General features: G+C 43.1%; 2 protein-coding genes across 3 annotated transcripts; both read left to right on the forward strand.

Annotated features, from left to right (window-relative positions):
• Positions 1-4,004: 4,004 nt before the first annotated feature.
• Positions 4,005-17,425, forward strand: LOC124022043 (23 kDa integral membrane protein-like). 2 transcript variants are annotated; one of them, XM_046337099.1, is made up of 9 exons: positions 4,005-4,256; positions 4,573-4,632; positions 4,963-5,085; positions 10,348-10,422; positions 10,535-10,624; positions 11,029-11,166; positions 15,732-15,806; positions 16,004-16,087; positions 16,828-17,425. In XM_046337099.1, exons 1-9 carry the CDS (start codon positions 4,197-4,199, stop codon positions 16,945-16,947), a joined length of 825 nt encoding a protein of 274 aa, XP_046193055.1. In that variant the 5' UTR covers positions 4,005-4,196; the 3' UTR covers positions 16,948-17,425. The 2 variants fall into 2 exon arrangements, with proteins under 2 accessions (XP_046193055.1, XP_046193054.1); XM_046337098.1 differs by having other exon boundaries at positions 4,012-4,256; positions 10,535-10,630; positions 16,828-17,423.
• Positions 17,426-17,997: 572 nt separating this feature from the next.
• LOC124022041 (neurofilament heavy polypeptide-like) lies at positions 17,998-19,640 on the forward strand. Its single transcript, XM_046337094.1, has 3 exons — positions 17,998-18,130; positions 18,608-18,667; positions 18,782-19,640. Exons 1-3 carry the CDS (start codon positions 18,125-18,127, stop codon positions 19,364-19,366), a joined length of 651 nt encoding a protein of 216 aa, XP_046193050.1. The 5' UTR covers positions 17,998-18,124; the 3' UTR covers positions 19,367-19,640.
• The last annotated feature ends 295 nt before the right edge of the window (positions 19,641-19,935 follow it).

A 19,935-nucleotide genomic window follows, 5' to 3' on the forward strand; every position in this document is an offset into this window, starting at 1 on the left:
TTAGAAAGCTGATTCTAGATTTAATTTTTGACTGGGGACGTTTAATATGAGTCTGGAAGGAACGTTTTCAGTCTAGCCAGAGACCTAGGTATTTGTAGTTGTCCACATATTCTAAGTCAGAACCGTCCAGAGTAGTGATGCTAGTCAGGCGGGCGGGTGAGGGCAGTGAATGATTAAAAAGCATGCATTTAGTTTTACTAGCGTTTAAGAGCAGTTGGAGGCCACGGAAGGAGTGCTTTATGGTATTGAAGCTCGTTTGAAGGTTTGTTAACACAGTGTTCAAAGAAGGGCCAGATGAATACAGAATGGTGTCGTCTGCGTGGATCAGGGAATCACCCGCAGCAAAAGCGACATCGTTGATATATACAGAGAAGAGAGTAGGCCCGAGAATTGAACCTTGTGGTACCTCCATAGAGACTGCCAGAGGACCGGACAACAGGCCCTCCGATTTGACACACTGAACTCTGTCTGAGGAGTAGTTGGTGAACCAGGCAATGCAGTCATTTGAGACACCAAGGCTGTTGAGTCTGCCGATAAGAATACGATGATTGACAGAGTCGAAAGCCTTGGCCAGGTCGATGAAGACGGCTGCACAGTACAATCTTTTATCGATGACGGTTAGGATATCGGTTAGTACCTTGAGCGTGGCGGAGGTGCACCCGTGACCTGCTTGGAAACCGGATTGCACAGTGGAGAAGGTACGGTGGGATTCAAAAAGACCAGTGATCTGTTTATTAACTTAGCTTTGCAACCAACATGGAAATGGGAACTATTCTTCAAACTCCTCCCATGCTGTCTTCCAAGGAAGTTGCTCACATGCTTCCTTCCACACAAGCTTCACACAAGCTTCCTTTCACTCAAGCTCCTCCCATGCATCCATGCTGCCTTCCACACAACAACCTCCCATGCTGCCTTCAACACAAGCTCCTCCCATGCTGCCTTCAACACAAGCTCCACCCATGCTACCTTCAACACAATCTCCTCCCATGCTGCCTTCAACATATGCTCCTCCCATGCTGCCTTCAACACAAGCTCCTCCCATGCTGCCTTCAACACAAGCTCCTCCCATGCTGCCTTCAACACAAGCTCCTCCCATGCTGCCTTCAACACAAGCTCCTGCCATGCTGCCTTCAATATATGCTCCTCCCATTCTGCCTTCAACACAAGCTCCTCCCATGCTGCCTTCAACACAATATCCTCCCATGCTGCCTTCAACACAAGCTCCTCCCATGCTGCCTTCAACACAAGCTCCTCCCATGCTGCCTTCAACACAAGCTCCTCCCATGCTGCCTTCAACACAAGCTCCTCCCTACGCCAACGTGTATGACCCGCCACCTCCTCCGTACCAAGAGGTTGGGAAAAACTAATGGGATGTGACTGACCAGAGAACTAATGTTGAATTTCCTCATTGGTTTAAAATGAAGGTAGGGTTTGGGGTTAGGGAGTGTCACATGCTTCCCAGTGGAAATATTTTGCGCATATGTAATGACAACATTTTGTGACATTTTTCTTATTTTTGGTGTTCGGGAAGGTTTTTTCCGGCTGTACAAGCACACAAAATGTTTTCTTGAGGCAAGTCGAAGATCGGTAGCCGGAGTCTACGCCCCTTCATTGGTGATTTGTCAACAGCAGTACTCCTAGTAGGAGTGGATGGGATTCCTCAATTAACTGTTTGTTGTCATTTACAGAGTGATGGATAGTTTTCATGCACATTGAGAAATCATTGAGAAATACTGCAACAAACATCTTAGATAGATGTAACATTGTGTGACTAAGACCTCTGCAAAAATGTCAAAATGCATTACAGATTTCTTGGCTATGAGTCAGAAAGTTACAGGCGCACAAATATCATAGCCCCAAGACCTAACCTCTCACCATTACACAACACGGTTAGATCTTTTGCAGATCTGATCTGATTGGTCAAAAGAATTGGGCTGCCTGTGTTAACGCCTACAAAGTGCTGCAGTGGCCTTGAGTAATCTTATCCCACCCTTTCACATACTCTCTAAGAGGTGTGTGTCTGCACTTGATCCGGAAAAATCTAAATCTTCATTTCAATGCTACTGAATTTGGCTACTACGACTGAAATATGAATCTTTTAGAAAATAATTAAATTGAAAGGTATTTATGTTTTTCTGTTTAATGGCAGTGCCTTGACTTGGACGTCTGATTACAAATGGCATTCCTATCTGAACTCGTCAGCTCATTGTTATTCTGTGCAGAGCAGAGTGAAGGATCCAGAGGTACTGGACTTGTATATCCACTGAAAACAAATATTTGCTTTTTCAGCTTATCATTTCAAGTTATTGTGCTGCCTGAAGTATTCTGAGTTATATCAACTTTAAATGTTCAGATATCTTAACCTACTGTCACGCCCTGGTCGAAGTTTTGTATGTTTGTCTTCATTTATTTGGTCAGGCCAGGGTGTGACATGGGTTATTGTGGTGCGTTTTTGTCATGTGGTTTTTGTGGGGTGTCTAGCATAGTCTATGGCTGCCTGAGGCGGTTCTCAATCAGAGTCAGGTGATTATCGTTGTCTCTGATTGGGAACCATATTTAGGCAGACATATTCTTTGAGTATGTCGTGGGTGATTGTTCCTGTCTCTGTGTTAGTGTTCACCAGATAGGCTGTAGAGGTTTTCACATTCCGTTTGTTGTTTTTGTATTGTTGGTGTTTTTTCTTTATTAAAGATGTATCGACTAACCACGCTGCATTTTGGTCCGACTCTCCTTCAACGGAAGAAAGCCGTTGCACCTAAACCACATTTAGTTTGATTCAAATAGAGTACCAGTCAAAAGTGTGAACACACCTACTCATTCAATGGTTTTTCTTTATTTTTTAAACTATTTTATACATTGTAGAATAATAGTGAAGTCATCCCAACTATGAAATAACACATATGGAATCCTGTAGTAACCAAAAAAGTGTTAAACAAATCAAAATATATTTTAAACTTGAGATTTTTGGTTCCAACCGCCGTGTCTTAGTGAGATGCAGAGGAGGTGAACGGCCGATCTCTGCATGTGTGGTTCCCACCATGAAGCATGGAGGAGGAGGTGAACGGCCGATCTCTGCATGTGTGGTTCCCACCGTGAAGCATGGAGGAGGAGGTGAATGGCCGATCTCTGCATGTGTGGTTCCCACCGTGAAGCATGGAGGAGGAGGTGAATGGCCGATCTCTGCATGTGTGGTTCCCACCGTGAAGCATGGAGGAGATGAATGGCCGATCTCTGCATGTGTGGTTCCCACCATGAATCATGGAGAAGGAGGTGTGATGGTTTGGGGTTGCTTTGCTGGTGACACTGTTGGTGATTTATTTCGAATTCAAGGCACACTTAACCAGCATGGCTACCACGGCATTATACAGCGATACGCCATCCCATCTGGTTTGCGCTTAGTGGAACTATCATTTGTTTTTCAACAGGAAAATGACCCAACACAGGCTGTGTTAGATGACCTGGCCAATTGAGATGGTTTGGGATGAGTTGGACCGCAGAGTGAAGGAAAACCAGCCAACAAGTGCTCAGCATATGTGGGAACTCCTTCAAGACTGTTTGAAAAGCATTCAACGCTGGTAGAGAGAATGCCAAGAGTGTGCAAAGCTGTCTTCAAGGCAAAGTGTGGCTACTTTGAAGAATCTAAAATCTAAAATATATTTTGATTTGTTTAACACTTCTTTGTTCACTATATGATTCCATGTGCTATTTCATAGTTTTTTAAATGAATGTACAATGTAGAATAATAGTAAAAATAAAGAAAAACCATTGAATGAGTAGGTGTGTCCAAACCAACCGACTGGTACTATAAGTACAGTGTATCTACTCTGTTTTCATGGAATTCACTAGGAAGAGTAACCCACAGATGCTGTTCTCTCCAATCCCACCCAGACAAGTGCTGTGCTTCTCTTAGGCCAAATAAAACCCAAGTGTTTTCCACTGGCAAGAAGAAAAGAAAACTCCTTATTTTGATCCATTTCTTCTGCCGTAGTTGGTAACCAAGGGCTTTCTGCCAACTAACGTAGTAGTTAAAGAAACAACCTTCCAAACTTGGTCATTTTCCACCCTCCAACAGAAACAAGTTGAAGGATCCCCTTTAAACACAGTAAATCACCCCCAGGGTCTTGTGTTCAGTCCATTATCCGTCCAGTTGTAGTTGGAAGCAACTGTTTTGGGATCGAGGACGTATTTATCGCACTATGGGGAATGGCAGAACGTACACGAGAGGACTGTGTATCACTTTCAATGTCCTGCTTCTGGTACGTACTGGTTTGACCTACCAGGTCTGACCTTTTATTGTTAATTAGTTATTTGGTTAATTGGTTATGTTATGGATTCATCATTATAACAGTGTATAAATCATACTAACAACACCCGTGTAACATTTAACATCTGAAAAGGGGTAATATTAAAAACTAAATGTTTGTCTAAAATACAATAACAAAATGTAAAACATATTGAAGTATATCTATATTGTGTAAATAGCAGTGTAGTATGTTTCCAATAATGGCATCTTACAGTATCTTAATACATTTGTAAAATACCGTAACAGACCTAAAATATCTATACTTGCAGGTATCTGGGGTATTTCTGTTCGTAGTTGGGGTTTCACACAGCTTCCAACACCCTCCTGAGGTAACAACTCTACAAATGTTTCAGAACTCAGTTGGTAGAGCATGGCGCTTGTAACGCCAGGGTAGTGGGTTCGATTCCCGGGACCACCCATACGTAGAATGTATGCACACATGACTGTAAGTCGCTTTGGATAAAAGCGTCTGCTAAATGGCATATATATATATATATATAATAACACAAATTACAATTCATTGTAAATTAACAAAGTTGTCAGGTCATTTAACTGACCTTTAAATGACCTGTTGTGAAATGACATTGTAAAAACCTACAGGACGTCACCTACAGTGATGTTGACAGCAACACAGACCTGTATTATTTGTGTGAGTGCAGTTTGACCATCGGAGTACCCTCCATGAGATGTACGTACTCAATGTGTGTGGACCCATGACGGTGCTGTTCTCCATCCTGGGAGGCTACGCTGCCTACAGAGACAAGAGAATACTGCTGATCCTGGTAAGTGTCTCTAAGGCTCCGTTTACACAGGCAGACCAATTCTGATCTTCTGCCCAATTATAAGCAAGAGATCGGATTTGATTGGTCAAAATACCAATTAGTGGCGAAAAGTTCAGAATCGGGCTACCTGTGTAAATGCAGCCTAACACGATTGGGAACAATTACATTTCAATTCCTGTCAATTCAGAATGTACAATGACATTCCAATTCCAAGTCTTTTCAATGCTTTTGAATGAGGAAAAGTTTGATTTTGGAATTGGAATTAGGTTTTAATTCTGAATCGACTGGAATTTAAATGGAATTGGCAACAACCCTGGTTTATAACAGTTTAGTCTCACAGACAACAACCCTGTTTTATAACAGCTTAGTCTCACAGACAACAACCCTGGTTTATAACAGCTTAGTCTCATAGACAACAACCCTGGTTTATAACAGCTTAGTCTCACAGACAACAACCCTGGTTTATAACAGCTTAGTCTCATAGACAACAACCTTGGTTTATAACAGCTTAGTCTCACAGACAACAACTCTGGTTTATAACAGCTTAGTCTCATAGACAACAACCCTGGTTTATAACAGCTTTGTCTCACACATAACAAGTCTCACAACCCTGGTTTATAACAGCTTAGTTCTGGTTTATAACAGTTTAGTCTCAACAACCCTGGTTTATAACAGCTTAGTCTCACAGACAACAACCTTGGTTTATAACAGCTTAGTCTCACAGACAACAACCCTGGTTTATAACAGCTTAGTCTCAACAGACAACAACCCTGGTTTATAACAGTTTAGTCTCATAGACAACAACCCTGGTTTATAACAGCTTAGTCTCACAGACAACAACCCTGGTTTATAACAGCTTAGTCTCACAGACAACAACCCTGGTTTATAACAGCTTAGTCTCAGACAACAACCCTGGTTTATAACAGCTTAGTCTCATAGCTTACAACAACCCTGGTTTATAACAGCTTAGTCTCACAGACAACAACCCTGGTTTATAACAGCTTAGTCTCACAGACAACAACCCTGGTTTATAACAGCTTAGCCTCATAGACAACAACCCTGGTTTATAACAGCTTAGTCTCATAGACAACAACCCTGGTTTATAACAGCTTAGCCTCACAGACAACAACCCTGGTTTATAACAGCTTAGTCTCATAGACAACAACCCTGGTTTATAACAGCTTAGACAACAACAACCCTGGTTTATAACAGCTGGTTTTAGTCTCATAGACAACAACCCTGGTTTATAACAGCTTAGTCTCATAGACAACAACCCTGGTTTATAACAGCTTAGTCTCATAGACAACAACCCTGGTTTATAACAGCTTAGTCTCATAGACAACAACCCTGGTTTATAACAGCTTAGTCTCATAGACAACAACCCTGGTTTATAACAGCTTAGTCTCATAGACAACAACCCTGGTTTATAACAGCTTAGTCTCATAGACAACAACCCTGGTTTATAACAGCTTAGTCTCACAGACAACAACCCTGGTTTATAACAGCTTAGTCTCACAGACAACAACCCTGGTTTATAACAGCTTAGTCTCATAGACAACAACCCTGGTTTATAACAGCTTAGTCTCATAGACAACAACCCTGGTTTATAACAGCTTAGTCTCATAGACAACAACCCTGGTTTATAACAGCTTAGCCTCACAGACAACAACCCTGGTTTATAACAGCTTACTCACAGACAACAACCCTGGTTTATAACAGCTTAGTCTCATAGACAACAACCCTGGTTTATAACAGTTTTAGTCTCATAGACAACAACCCTGGTTTATAACAGCTTAGTCTCATAGACAACCTGGTTTATAACAGCTTAGTCTCATAGACAACCAGCTGGTTTATAACAGCTTAGTCTCACAGACAACAACCTTGGTTTATAACAGCTTAGTCTCACAGACAACAACTCTGGTTTATAACAGCTTAGTCTCATAGACAACAACCCTGGTTTATAACAGCTTAGTCTCATAGACAACAACCCTGGTTTATAACAGCTTAGTTAGACAACAACCCTGGTTTTTAACAGCTTAGTCTCACAGACAACAACCCTGGTTTATAACAGCTTAGTCTCATAGACAACAACCCTGGTTTATAACAGCTTAGTCTCATAGACAACAACCCTGGTTTATAACAGCTTAGTCTCATAGACAACAACCCTGGTTTATAACAGCTTAGTCTCATAGACAACAACCCTGGTTTATAACAGTTTAGTCTCATAGACAACAACCCTGGTTTATAACAGCTTAGTCTCACAGACAACAACCCTGGTTTATAACAGCTTAGTCTCACAGACAACAACCCTGGTTTATAACAGCTGGTTTTAGTCTCATAGACAACAACCCTGGTTTATAACAGCTTAGTCTCATAGACAACAACCCTGGTTTTTATAACAGCTTAGTAACAGCTTAGTCTCATAGACAACAACCCTGGTTTATAGAGTCTCAACAACTGGTTTATAAGCTTAGTCTCATAGACAACAACCCTGGTTTATAACAGTTTAGTCTCACCCTGGACAACAACCCTGGTTTATAACAGTTTAGTCTCATAGACAACAACCCTGGTTTATAACAGCTTAGTCTCATAGACAACAACCCTGGTTTATAACAGCTGGTTTTAGTCTCATAGACAACAACCCTGGTTTATAACAGCTTAGTCTCATAGACAACAACCCTGGTTTATAACAGCTTAGCCTCATAGACAACAACCCTGGTTTATAACAGCTTAGCCTCATAGACAACAACCCTGGTTTATAACAGCTTAGTCATAGACAACAACCCTGGTTTATAACAGCTTAGTCTCATAGACAACAACCCTGGTTTATAACAGCTTAGTCTCATAGACAACAACCCTGGTTTATAACAGCTTAGTCTCATAGACAACAACCCTGGTTTATAACAAGTCTAGACAACAACCCTGGTTTATAACAGCTTAGTCTCACAGACAACCCTGGTTTATAACAGTTTAGTCTCATAGACAACAACCCTGGTTTATAACAGCTTAGTCTCATAGACAACAACCCTGGTTTATAACAGCTTAGTCTCATAGACAACAACCCTGGTTTATAACAGCTTAGTCTCATAGACAACAACCCTGGTTTATAACAGCTTAGTCTCATAGACAACAACCCTGGTTTATAACAGCTTAGTCTCATAGACAACAACCCTGGTTTATAACAGCTTAGTCTCATAGACAACAACCCTGGTTTATAACAGCTTAGTCTCATAGACAACAACCCTGGTTTATAACAGTTTAGTCTCATAGACAACAACCCTGGTTTATAACAGCTTAGTCTCATAGACAACAACCCTGGTTTATAACAGCTTAGTCTCATAGACAACAACCCTGGTTTATAACAGCTTAGTCTCATAGACAACAACCCTGGTTTATAACAGCTTAGTCTCATAGACAACAACCCTGGTTTATAACAGCTTAGTCTCATAGACAACAACCCTGGTTTATAACAGCTTAGTCTCACAGACAACAACCCTGGTTTTTAACAGCTTAGTCTCACAGACAACAACCCTGGTTTATAACAGCTTAGTCTCTAGACAACAACCCTGGTTTATAACAGAGTCTCAGACAACAACCCTGGTTTATAACAGCTTAGTCTCATAGACAACAACCCTGGTTTATAACAGCTTAGTCTATAGACAACAACCCTGGTTTATAACAGTTTAGTCTCATAGACAACAACCCTGGTTTTATAACAGACAACAACCCTGGTTTATAACAGCTTAGTCTCACAGACAACAACCCTGGTTTATAACTCTGGTTTATACAGCTTAGTCTCATAGACAACAACCCTGGTTTATAACAGCTTAGTCTCATAGACAACAACCCTGGTTTATCTTAGTCTCATAGACAACAACCCTGGTTTATACCAGCAGCTCATAGACAACAACCCTGGTTTATAACAGCTTAGTCTCATAGACAACAACCCTGGTTTATAACAGCTTAGTCTCATAGACAACAACCCTGGTTTATAACAGCTTAGTCTCATAGACAACAACCCTGGTTTATAACAGATTTAGTCTCATAGACAACAACCCTGGTTTATAACAGCTTAGTCTCATAGACAACAACCCTGGTTTATAACAGTTTATTAGACAACAACCCTGGTTTATAACAGCTTAGTCTCACAGACAACAACCCTGGTTTATAACAGTTTAGTCTAGACAACAACCCTGGTTTATAACAGTTTAGTCTCATAGACAACAACCCTGGTTTATAACAGCTTAGTCTCATAGACAACAACCCTGGTTTATAACAGCTTAGCCTCACAGACAACAACCCTGGTTTATAACAGCTTAGCCTCACAGACAACAACCCTGGTTTATAACAGCTTAGTCTCATAGACAACAACCCTGGTTTATAACAGCTTAGTCTCATAGACAACAACCCTGGTTTATAACAGCTTAGTAGACAACAACCCTGGTTTATAACAGTTTAGTCTCATAGACAACAACCCTGGTTTATAACAGCTTAGTCTCATAGACAACAACCCTGGTTTATAACAGCTTAGTCTCACAGACAACAACTCTGGTTTATAACAGTTTAGTCTCATAGACAACAACCCTGGTTTATAACAGCTTAGTCTCATAGACAACAACCCTGGTTTATAACAGCTTAGTCTCATAGACAACAACCCTGGTTTATAACAGCTTAGTCTCATAGACAACAACCCTGGTTTATAACAGCTTAGTCTCATAGACAACAACCCTGGTTTATAACAGCTTAGTCTCATAGACAACAACCCTGGTTTATAACAGCTTAGTCTCACAGATAAGAGTATTATGGTTGATTTGTGTTATTATTCAGATTCATCTGATTGGTTAGATTTGATTTGAAAAGTATAATAAATGATTAGGACAGGTTTTTTGGGGGGGGGAGGTGGTCTGCATGTTGTTAACCTGTCTCTGTATCTCTCTGTCTATCTGTCTCTATATATCTCTCTCTCTATCTCTATATCTCTCTCTATATCTCTATATCTCTCTATATCTCTCTATCTCTATATCTGTCTCTATCTCTCTCTATATCTCTCTCTATCTCTATATCTCTCTATATCTCTCTCTATCTCTATATCTCTCTATCTCTATATCTCTCTATATCTCTCTATATCTCTATATCTCTCTCTCTATCTCTATATCTCTCTCTCTTATATATATATATATATATATATATATATATATATATATATATATATATATATATATATATATATATATATATATATATATATGTATCTTTCTACAGTATGTTGTCTTCATGACCTGTGAATTCATAGCCATCGTAATCATCGCCGTGCCGATGGTTCGTGCCCAACCGAAGGTATCCACTTCCTCTCCTAAACGTGGCTTTGACTTTTTAACAATTCAAAAACGGTTGTTATGTTAATGAACCGTGTGTGATGTCATAATAACGTGTTCTTTATTCATTTAAGATGGAGGAGATTCTGGACAGAAGGTTTCAATCTGTGACTCCTCTTCACGATACTGAACCGCAAGTCCAGAGGGAGCTGAACAAACTCCAGGCATCAGTAATCAATCAATCAATCAATCAATCAATCAATCAATCTGGCTTCAGATCTGTATTATCTTCTGGCAATGTTAACAATATTTAGATAAGTTGGCTGATCTGGATCAACTTTAACACCATCATTAATACCATAAATCAATTTATTGACAATGGTAGACAGAATAGTTGGCAAAAACATACAGAGGTGGACCAGACTAATTGTTTGCTGTTGTACAATATTGTTGTTTGTTGTTGTACAATATTGTTGTTTGTTGTTGTACAATATTGTTGTTTGTTGTTGTAAAATATTGTCGTTTGTTGTTGTACAATATTGTCGTTTGTTGCACAATCAAACAAATATTGATATTTGAAGATTAGTGTTATTTTTTGGTTTGTTTGTTTCTGTGGTTTGTCCATTAGGATCAATGCTGTGGACTGCGTGGCCACTCAGACTGGGGTTGTCACATTCCACTCTCCTGCTACTGTCCTCCACTCCCTCCAGACAACTCATTGGACAGTCTATGTGAGACTGTAAATCTAGGCCTACAGAACACTATGGTGAGCTTACCTACAGTACCTTCCTGTTAGGAGATGGACAAGTAGAGATAAGACTGTCTTAACAGTGAAGACATGTTAGATGCACAGAGATGACTAATAGCAGCAGCCAACGGATTGAGATAAACAAAATATGAAATGGAGAAACAAGACAGCCTTGGGACCAGCCTTTCGTCATTTAAATGATAAACAGCCGAGGGATGGGTCTGGAGAAATGTAACCCCTCTCCAACTCATAGACAGAGCTATGGATGCAAGGACTGACCATCCATGATATCAACATTATAGGCTGTACAGTGTTTGTCTACAAACATTGGAGTAAAACAAGCTTGTGTTTGGGGTTCTGATGCAGTAAAGTTATATTCTTGATAATTTATTTTAATTTTACCTTTGTTTAGTTACCTGCCTCAGATTTAACCACTCAGGGGCTCTAACCACTAGGCTACCTGCCTCTAACCACTAGGCTACCTGCCTCTAACCACTAGGCTACCTAACCACTAGGCTAATCACTAGGCTACCTGCCTCTAACCACTAGGCTACCTGCCTCTAACCTCTAGGCTACCTGCCTCTAACCACTAGGCTACCTACCTCTAACCACTAGGCTACCTGCCTCTAACCACTAGGCTACCTGCCTCTAACCACTAGGCTACCTGCCTCTAACCACTCGGCTACCTGCCTCTAACCACTCGGCTACCTGCCTCTAACCACTAGGCTACCCTGCCTCTAACCACTAGGCTACCTGCCTCTAACCACTAGGCTACCTGCCTCTAACCACTAGGCTACCTGCCTAACCACTAACCCTGCCTCTAACCACTAGAATACCTGCTAACCACTGCCTCTAACCACTCGGCTACCTGCCTCTAACCACTCGGCTACCTGCCTCTAACCACCTACCCTGCCTCTAACCCTAGGCTACCCTGCCTCTAACCACTAGGCTACCTGCCTCTAACCACTACCTGGCTAACCTCCTACCTGCCTCTAACCACTAGGCTACCTGCCTCTAACCACTCGGCTACCTGCCTCTAACCACTAGGCTACCTGCCTCTAACCACTAGGCTACCTGCCTCTAACCACTAGGCTACCTGCCTCTAACCACTAGGCTACCTGCCTCTAAACCACTAACCAGGCTACCTGCCTCTAACCACTAGGCTACCCTGCCTCTAACCCACTACCTGCCTCTAACCCTAGGCTACCTGCCTCTAACCCTAGGCTACCTGCCTCTAACCACTAGGCTACCTACCTCTAACCACTAGGCTACCTGCCTCTAACCACTAGGCTACCTGCCTCTAACCACTAACCTGCCTCTAACCACTAGGCTACCTGCCTCTAACCACTAGGCTACCTGCCTCTAACCACTCGGCTACCTGACTCTAACCACTCGGCACCTGCCCTAACCACTAACCTAACCACTAGGCTACCTGCCTCTAACCACTAGCCCACCACTAGGCACCCTGCTTCTAACCACTAGGCTAGCCTCTAACCACTAGGCTACCTGCCTCTAACCACTAGCTAACCACCCACCTCTCTAACCACTAGGCTACCCTGCCTCTAACCACTAGGCTACCCTGCCTCTAACCACTAGGCTACCTGCCTCTAACCACTAGGCTACCTGCCTCTAACCACTCGGCTACCTGCCTCTAACCACTAGGCTACCCTGCCTCTAACCACTAGGCTACCTGCCCACCACCACCTCTAACCACTAGGCCTCTAACCACTAGGCTACCTGCCTCTAACCACTAGGCTACCAGCCTCTAACCACTAGGCTACCTGCCTCTAACCACTAGGCTACCTGCCTCTAACCACTAGGCTACCTGCCTCTAACCACTAGGCTACCTGCCTCTAACCACTAGGCTACTAACCACTAGGCTACCTGCCTCTAACCACTAGGCTACCTGCCTCTAACCACTAGGCTACCCTGCCTCTAACCACTAGGCTACCTGCCTCTAACCACTAGGCTACCCTGCCTCTAACCACTAGGCTACCTGCCTCTAACCACTAGGCTACCCTGCCTCTAACCACTAGGCTACCTGCCTCTAACCACTAGGCTACCTGCCTCTAACCACTAGGCTACCTGCCTCTAACCACTAGGCTACCTGCCTCTAACCACTAGGCTACCCTGCCTCTAACCACTAGGCTACCTGCCTCTAACCACTAGGCTACCCTGCCTCTAACCACTAGGCTACCTGCCTCTAACCACTAGGCTACCCTGCTCTAACCACTAGGCTACCTCTAACCACTAGGCTACCTGCCCTAACCACCTACCTCTAACCACTAGGCTACCTGCCCTAACCACTAACCACTAGGCTACCTGCCTCTAACCACTAGGCTACCTGCCTCTAACCACTAGGCTACCCTGCCTCTAACCACTAGGCTACCTGCCTCTAACCACTAGGCTACCTGCCTCTAACCACTCGGCTACCCGCCTCTAACCACTAGCCCACCCACCTCTAACCACTAGGCCACCTGCCTCTAACCACTAGCCCACCTGCCTCTAACCACTAGGCTACCTGCCTCTAACCACTAGGCTACCTGCCTCTAACCACTAGGCTACCTGCCTCTAACCACTAGGCTACCTGCCTCTAACCACTAGGCTACCTGCCTCTAACCACTAGGCTACCTGCCTCTAACCACTAGGCTACCCTGCCTCTAACCACTAGGCTACCCTGCCTCTAACCACTAGGCTACCTGCCTCTAACCACTAGGCTACCTGCCTCTAACCACTCGGCTACCTGCCTCTAACCACTACCCTGCCCACCCCACCTCTAACCACTAGGCTACCTGCCTCTAACCACTAGGCTACCTGCCTCTAACCACTAGGCTACCTGCTAACCACTAGGCTACCTGCCTCTAACCACTAGGCTACCTGCCTCTAACCACTAGGCTACCTGCCTCTAACCACTAGGCTACCCTGCCTCTAACCACTAGGCTACCTGCCTCTAACCACTAGGCTACCTGCCTCTAACCACTAGGCTACCTGCCTCTAACCACTAGGCTACCCTGCCTCTAACCACTAGGCTACCTGCCTCTAACCACTAGGCTACCCTGCCTCTAACCATAGGCTATAACCACTAGGCTATGTAACCACAAGTTCAAACCACTAGGATGCCTCTAACCACTAGCTACTAACCAAGGGAGGCTAGAGGCTACCTGCTTTAATAAACAGACCCGCCTCTAACCACTAGCCCACCCACCTCTAACCAAACCGCCTCTAACCACTAGCCCAGCCTCTAACCACTAGGCTTGCCTCTAACCACTAGGCTACCTGCCTCTAACCACTAGGCTACCTGCCTCTAAACTAGGCTACCTGCCTCTAACCACTGCTACCTGCCTCTAACCACTAGGCTACCTGCCTCTAACCACTAGGCTACCTGCCTCTAACCACTAGGCTACCCTGCCTCTAACCACTAGGCTACCTGCCTCTAACCACTAGGCTACCTGCCTCTAACCACTAGGCTACCTGCCTCTAACCACTAGGCTACCTGCCTCTAACCACTAGGCTACCCTGCCTCTAACCACTAGGCTACCCTGCCTCTAACCACTAGGCTACCTGCCTCTAACCACTAGGACCTCTAACCACTAGGCTACCTACCTCTAACCACAGGCTACCTGCCTCTAACCACTAGGCTACCCTGCCTCTAACCACTAGGCTACCTGCCTCTAACCACTAGGCTAAACCACTAGGCTACCTGCCTCTAACCACTAGGCTACCATTGCCTCTCAAGGCTACCTGCCTCTAACCACTAGGCTACCTTCAAACCACTAGGCTACCTGCCTCTAACCACTAACCCTGCCTCTAACCACTAGGCTACCCTGCCTCTAACCACTAGGCTACCTGCCTATAACCACTAGGCTACCTGCCTCTAACCACTAGGCTACCTGCCTCTAACCACTAGGCTACCCTGCCTCTAACCACTAGGCTATGCCTCTAACCAATTGCCTCTAACCACTATACCTGCCTCTAACCACTAGGCTAGTCTAACCAAGGCTATCTAACCTCTAGGCTACCTGCCTCTAACCTCTAGGCTACCTGCCTCTAACCACTAGCTACCTACCTCTAACCACAACCTGCCTCTAACCACTAGGCCACCCACCTCTAACCACTAGGCTACCTGCCCTAACCACTGTGCCTCTAACCACTAGGCTACCTGCCTCTAACCAAGGCTACCTGCCTCTAACCACAGGCTACCCTGCCTCTAACCACTAGCCCACCCACCTCTAACCACTAGGACCTGCCTCTAACCACTAGACCCACCTCTAACCACTAGGCTACCTGCCTCTAACCACTAGGCTACCTGCCTCTAACCACTAGGCTACCTGCCTCTAACCACTAGGCTACCTGCCTCTAACCACTAGGCTACCTGCCTCTAACCACTAGGCTACCTGCCTCTAACCACTAGGCTACCTGCTGCCCTGGTGTTAGTGGATATATATAATACATGTACAAGTTCAAAACTGGATGTAGCAACTAAGGATAGAAGCTTTAATAAACAGACTTGAAACGTTACAGAGGCTTGTGGTGACCTATAAAGGAGTTTGATCCTGTTTCTCTGTCTCTGTGTTTTTCTGAAGCCAGACTGCCAGCACAATAACACACACGGACAAACTACAACTTCAGTGTCCCAGGAGCGCTGGGTGTACAGCAAGGTAAAGCAGTCTTATTTAAACATTGTTCAAGCTAGCTAGCATTTGGCTAAACTGACTCCAAAGTTACAAAACAAAATCACAAAAAAATTAAGAGATCTGTTACCACAGAGATACTATTAAATTATGTAATTGTAATATATAATGAGTTCTAATATCTAATTATATGGCTGTTACAATGCCATCTCTATCTGTTCCAGCCTTGTGGTCCCATCCTGAAGAGACACATGAACTTTCTGATTCAGATCATGATCGGATTCATCTCTACATTTGCCACCATTATGGTATGACCACTGACTTGTATTGTTTTCATGTTTAATTCATGTTGATTCATGTTTTAGTGTGAAGCAACTGTTATTGTTTTAATGTTGATTCATGTTTTAGTGTGAAGCAACTGTTATTGTTTTAATGTTGATTCATGTTTTATTGTGAAGCTACTGTTATTGTTTTAATGTTTAATGTTTATTCATGTTTTATTGTGAAGCTACTGTTATTGTTTTAATGTTTAATGTTTGATTCATGTTTTATTGTGAAGCTACTGTTATTGTTTTAATGTTTAATGTTGATTCATGTTTTATTGTGAAGCTACTGTTATTGTTTTAATGTTTAATGTTTATTCATGTTTTATTGTGAAGCTACTGTTATTGTTTTAATGTTTAATGTTTATTCATGTTTTATTGTGACGCTACTGTTATTGTTTTAATGTTAAATGTTTATTCGTGTTTTATTGTGAAGCTACTATTACCTCCCCAGGTGTTATGTCTTTAGATGCAAGACAAGTGTAGCATTTAGTACAACTATGGTTCAATACCACAATGTGGACTCGTTGTTGTGGAAATGAGTGGATAAAAAACACAATATTCTGTGCACATTTCTATATATTATATCATGTTTTGTTATAGTTTTTTTACTGTTAAAACAAAGGTAAAATCAAAATAATGTGAAAGTGAATAACATTTCCAACGTGTTATACATTGTCAATAAACTGGAACATTGAAACTTGATCTGTTCCACTGTATTCCAGATTGCTGCCATAGTGATGTCTCTGGTAGTGCTGGCCCTCCAGATTCGGTCCACAGAGCCACCGGTCAACGACAGCCTCAACAGAGTCAAGTACCAACTCAGTCCTCTAGCTGTCACCTGACCTCAGCGTCTACACCACAGATAACCCTGCTCTGCATGAGGACGAGAACTTGATTCATATATACCAAACTGTTATCCTCCTGCTGGTCTTTTGTTTGGAACACTAGCTACAGTGAAAATCAACACACGGCTAAATTCCAGTGCCTGAACTCAAATGAAAATCAACACACGGCTAAATTCCAGTGCCTGAAACGTTCCAGTGCCTGAACTCAAATGAAAAAATAAAAAACACATGGTGTGGCTCTCATCCCACCTCTTCCCTGCTGTACAGTTTGGTTAAAGTCTGGGTTTCGTTTGATTTCCTGTACATGATAAATGCCAATTGTTCCCCTCAGATCTAACTATTGTACCTTGTTGTTAAAGTGCATTAAAAAATATGAAACTGCATGTTAATAATCAGTGTAAAAGTGTGGTATGACAATGGTGAATAAACAAGCCATTATGAATATCTGTCCAACATGGTGAAAGGTTTTTCAACCTCACAACAACAAGCATCGTGTCAGTAAACAACCAGCTCAAGAGTTAATACAATTATATGATTTAAATCATTACTGCTCGTTGTAATTGCGTCAGTATAATTTCCAGAGAAGTGCTATGTTGCTATGGCCAATGTAGGAAGTGGAAACTGGCAGTTATGATTGAACAATATGATCGGATGAACATACGTATGGTCCTTCTGTGTAGCTCAGTTGGTAGAGCATGTCGCTTGTAACGCCACGGTAGTGGGTTCGATTCCTGGGACCACCCATACGTAGAATGTATGCACACATGACTGTAAGTCGCTTTGGATAAAAGCGTCTGCTAAATGGCATATATTATTATAATATTATTATTATAACCTCAAAGAGTCCATATAAGAAGATACACAGAGGAATGGAGACACTTTGGGAAGGAAATCTAAGCAAAGAGATATATTCAATCCACTAGTACAAAAAAAAATGTGATTTTAACATAAAAACGTATTTATATTTAGTATTTTGATCTTCGACAAGGTTAATTTGCGCCATTTTACATTGACATAGGAACGACTGACGCCAATGCGTCACTGGCAGGAACCAGCAGATTGTCTGATTGAGATTTTGCGCGGAGAGTGAATCGAAGAGAGGTACAGTTAACCGGTCATGACTGTTGTTGACGAGGCTAGCGTTAGACACTGGACAACTTTGTTACAACTCTAGATGAAGGTAATAAGTTCATTGCGTCTGAAGTGTTTTGTGTAACACCCCTCAGCAAATAACGTTAGCAAAGCAACTCAACTGCAACTAAAATTGCAACACAGTTTATACGTGTACCCATATTAGGTAACGTGAGTTACTGTAACGTTGCGTAGCTTCCACCTCAAATAGTCAAATACTCAAATACATTTAGTTTCAGATTTGGTTTTGTAATGTTTTGTTAGATCCACCTCATTTAGCTAGACTGAAATTGACATAACTAATGTTTGCTGAAAAATAAGTCGCTCTGGATAAGAGCGTCTGCTAAATGACTTAAATGTAAATGTAAATGTCCCTGTATTGTGTAGTGTGTAATGTGTAGTGTGCGTTTGTGTGTTTGTGTGTGTGTTGACAAGGCATACAAGGCATACAAGACAGGTAGCTTGTTAAATGCCAACTGATATATTTGGGTTCAATTGTATTAACAAAACATTTGTTTGTTTTCAGGATGACATCTTCATCCCTGAAAATGTTTTCATCCTGGAGGAGAATGTGCAGGAGGCAGAGGTGGTACATGCAAATCCATGTTATTTCTAAGGCTATTGTTTATTTCAAGTATATGCAGTGATTCTTGAATATAACTATAGCCTAATAGATGCCTTAATTGTTTTCTACCAACAGGAAAGAATGGTTTGTACAGCAGGCCAAACGGACCCCTTAGGAGCCAGTGTTCCTGTGCTGCGGTGGAGAAGAGGTTCATCGGGACCATCACTAAAGAGCTCGGGGCCCCGCCCATATCCGGAGTCCCGCCCATATCCGGAGTCCCGCCCATATCCTGAGTACCGCCCATATCCGGAGTCCCGCCCATATCCGGAGTCCCGCCCATATCCGGAGTCCCCCCCACATCCGGAGTACCGCCCACATCCGGAGTACCGCCCATATCCGGAGTCCCGCCCATATCCGGAGTTCCCCCATATCCGGAGTTCCGCCCATATCCGGAGTACTGCCCATATCCGGAGTTCCGCCCATATCCGGAGTCCCGCCCATATTCGGAGTACCGCCCATATCCGGAGTCCCGCCCATATCCGGAGTCCCGCCCATATCCAGAGTACCGCCCATATCCGGAGTCCCGCCCATATCCGGAGTCCAGCCCATATCCGGAGTCCCGCCCATATCCAGAGTACCGCCCATATCCGGAGTCCCGCCCATATCCGGAGTCCCGCCCATATCCGGAGTCCCGCCCATATCCGCCACAGATGGTTCTGACGGAGAGTGAGATCACTCGCTGTATGAACCTGACAGCTCAGAATTACAATCATCTCAGTGCGAGACAAGATATACTATCTATCACTTTGGGGGCGCGGGATAGTGTTCCCGAAAAATGGAGAAGGAGCAGGCCATTCAACAGCGAATTCAAAGATACACCCATCCTTTAAGGGAATCGGAGTGGAATTGTTTTTCCACAGATTTTTTTTTGTAACCTGTTTTAATCATGGCCAAGAGTGGCCTAATATCATTGGTTAATAATCAAATATTAAAATGTCATACAAAGAACAGCATACAAACAACAAATGGATAGCATACGATCATAGATTCATTTAACTACACAAGTTTACAAACAATTACAATGGCAAAGTCACAATAATCACAAGAATGGCCTCAGATCAAAGTCTACGTTGAGACCGAAAGGCGCAAGGGTCTTTAAGTTAAAGATCCAGGCAGCCTCTCGTTTTAACAATAAATGATCAAGGTCACCCCCTCTCCTAGGGAGGGTGACATGTTCGATGCCAATATAACGCAGAGACGAAATCGAGTGGCCTGCCTCCAAGAAGTGG

This window comes from Oncorhynchus gorbuscha, unplaced genomic scaffold (genome assembly GCF_021184085.1).
Source record: "Oncorhynchus gorbuscha isolate QuinsamMale2020 ecotype Even-year unplaced genomic scaffold, OgorEven_v1.0 Un_scaffold_1279, whole genome shotgun sequence".
Taxonomy (NCBI): Eukaryota; Metazoa; Chordata; class Actinopteri; order Salmoniformes; family Salmonidae; genus Oncorhynchus; species Oncorhynchus gorbuscha.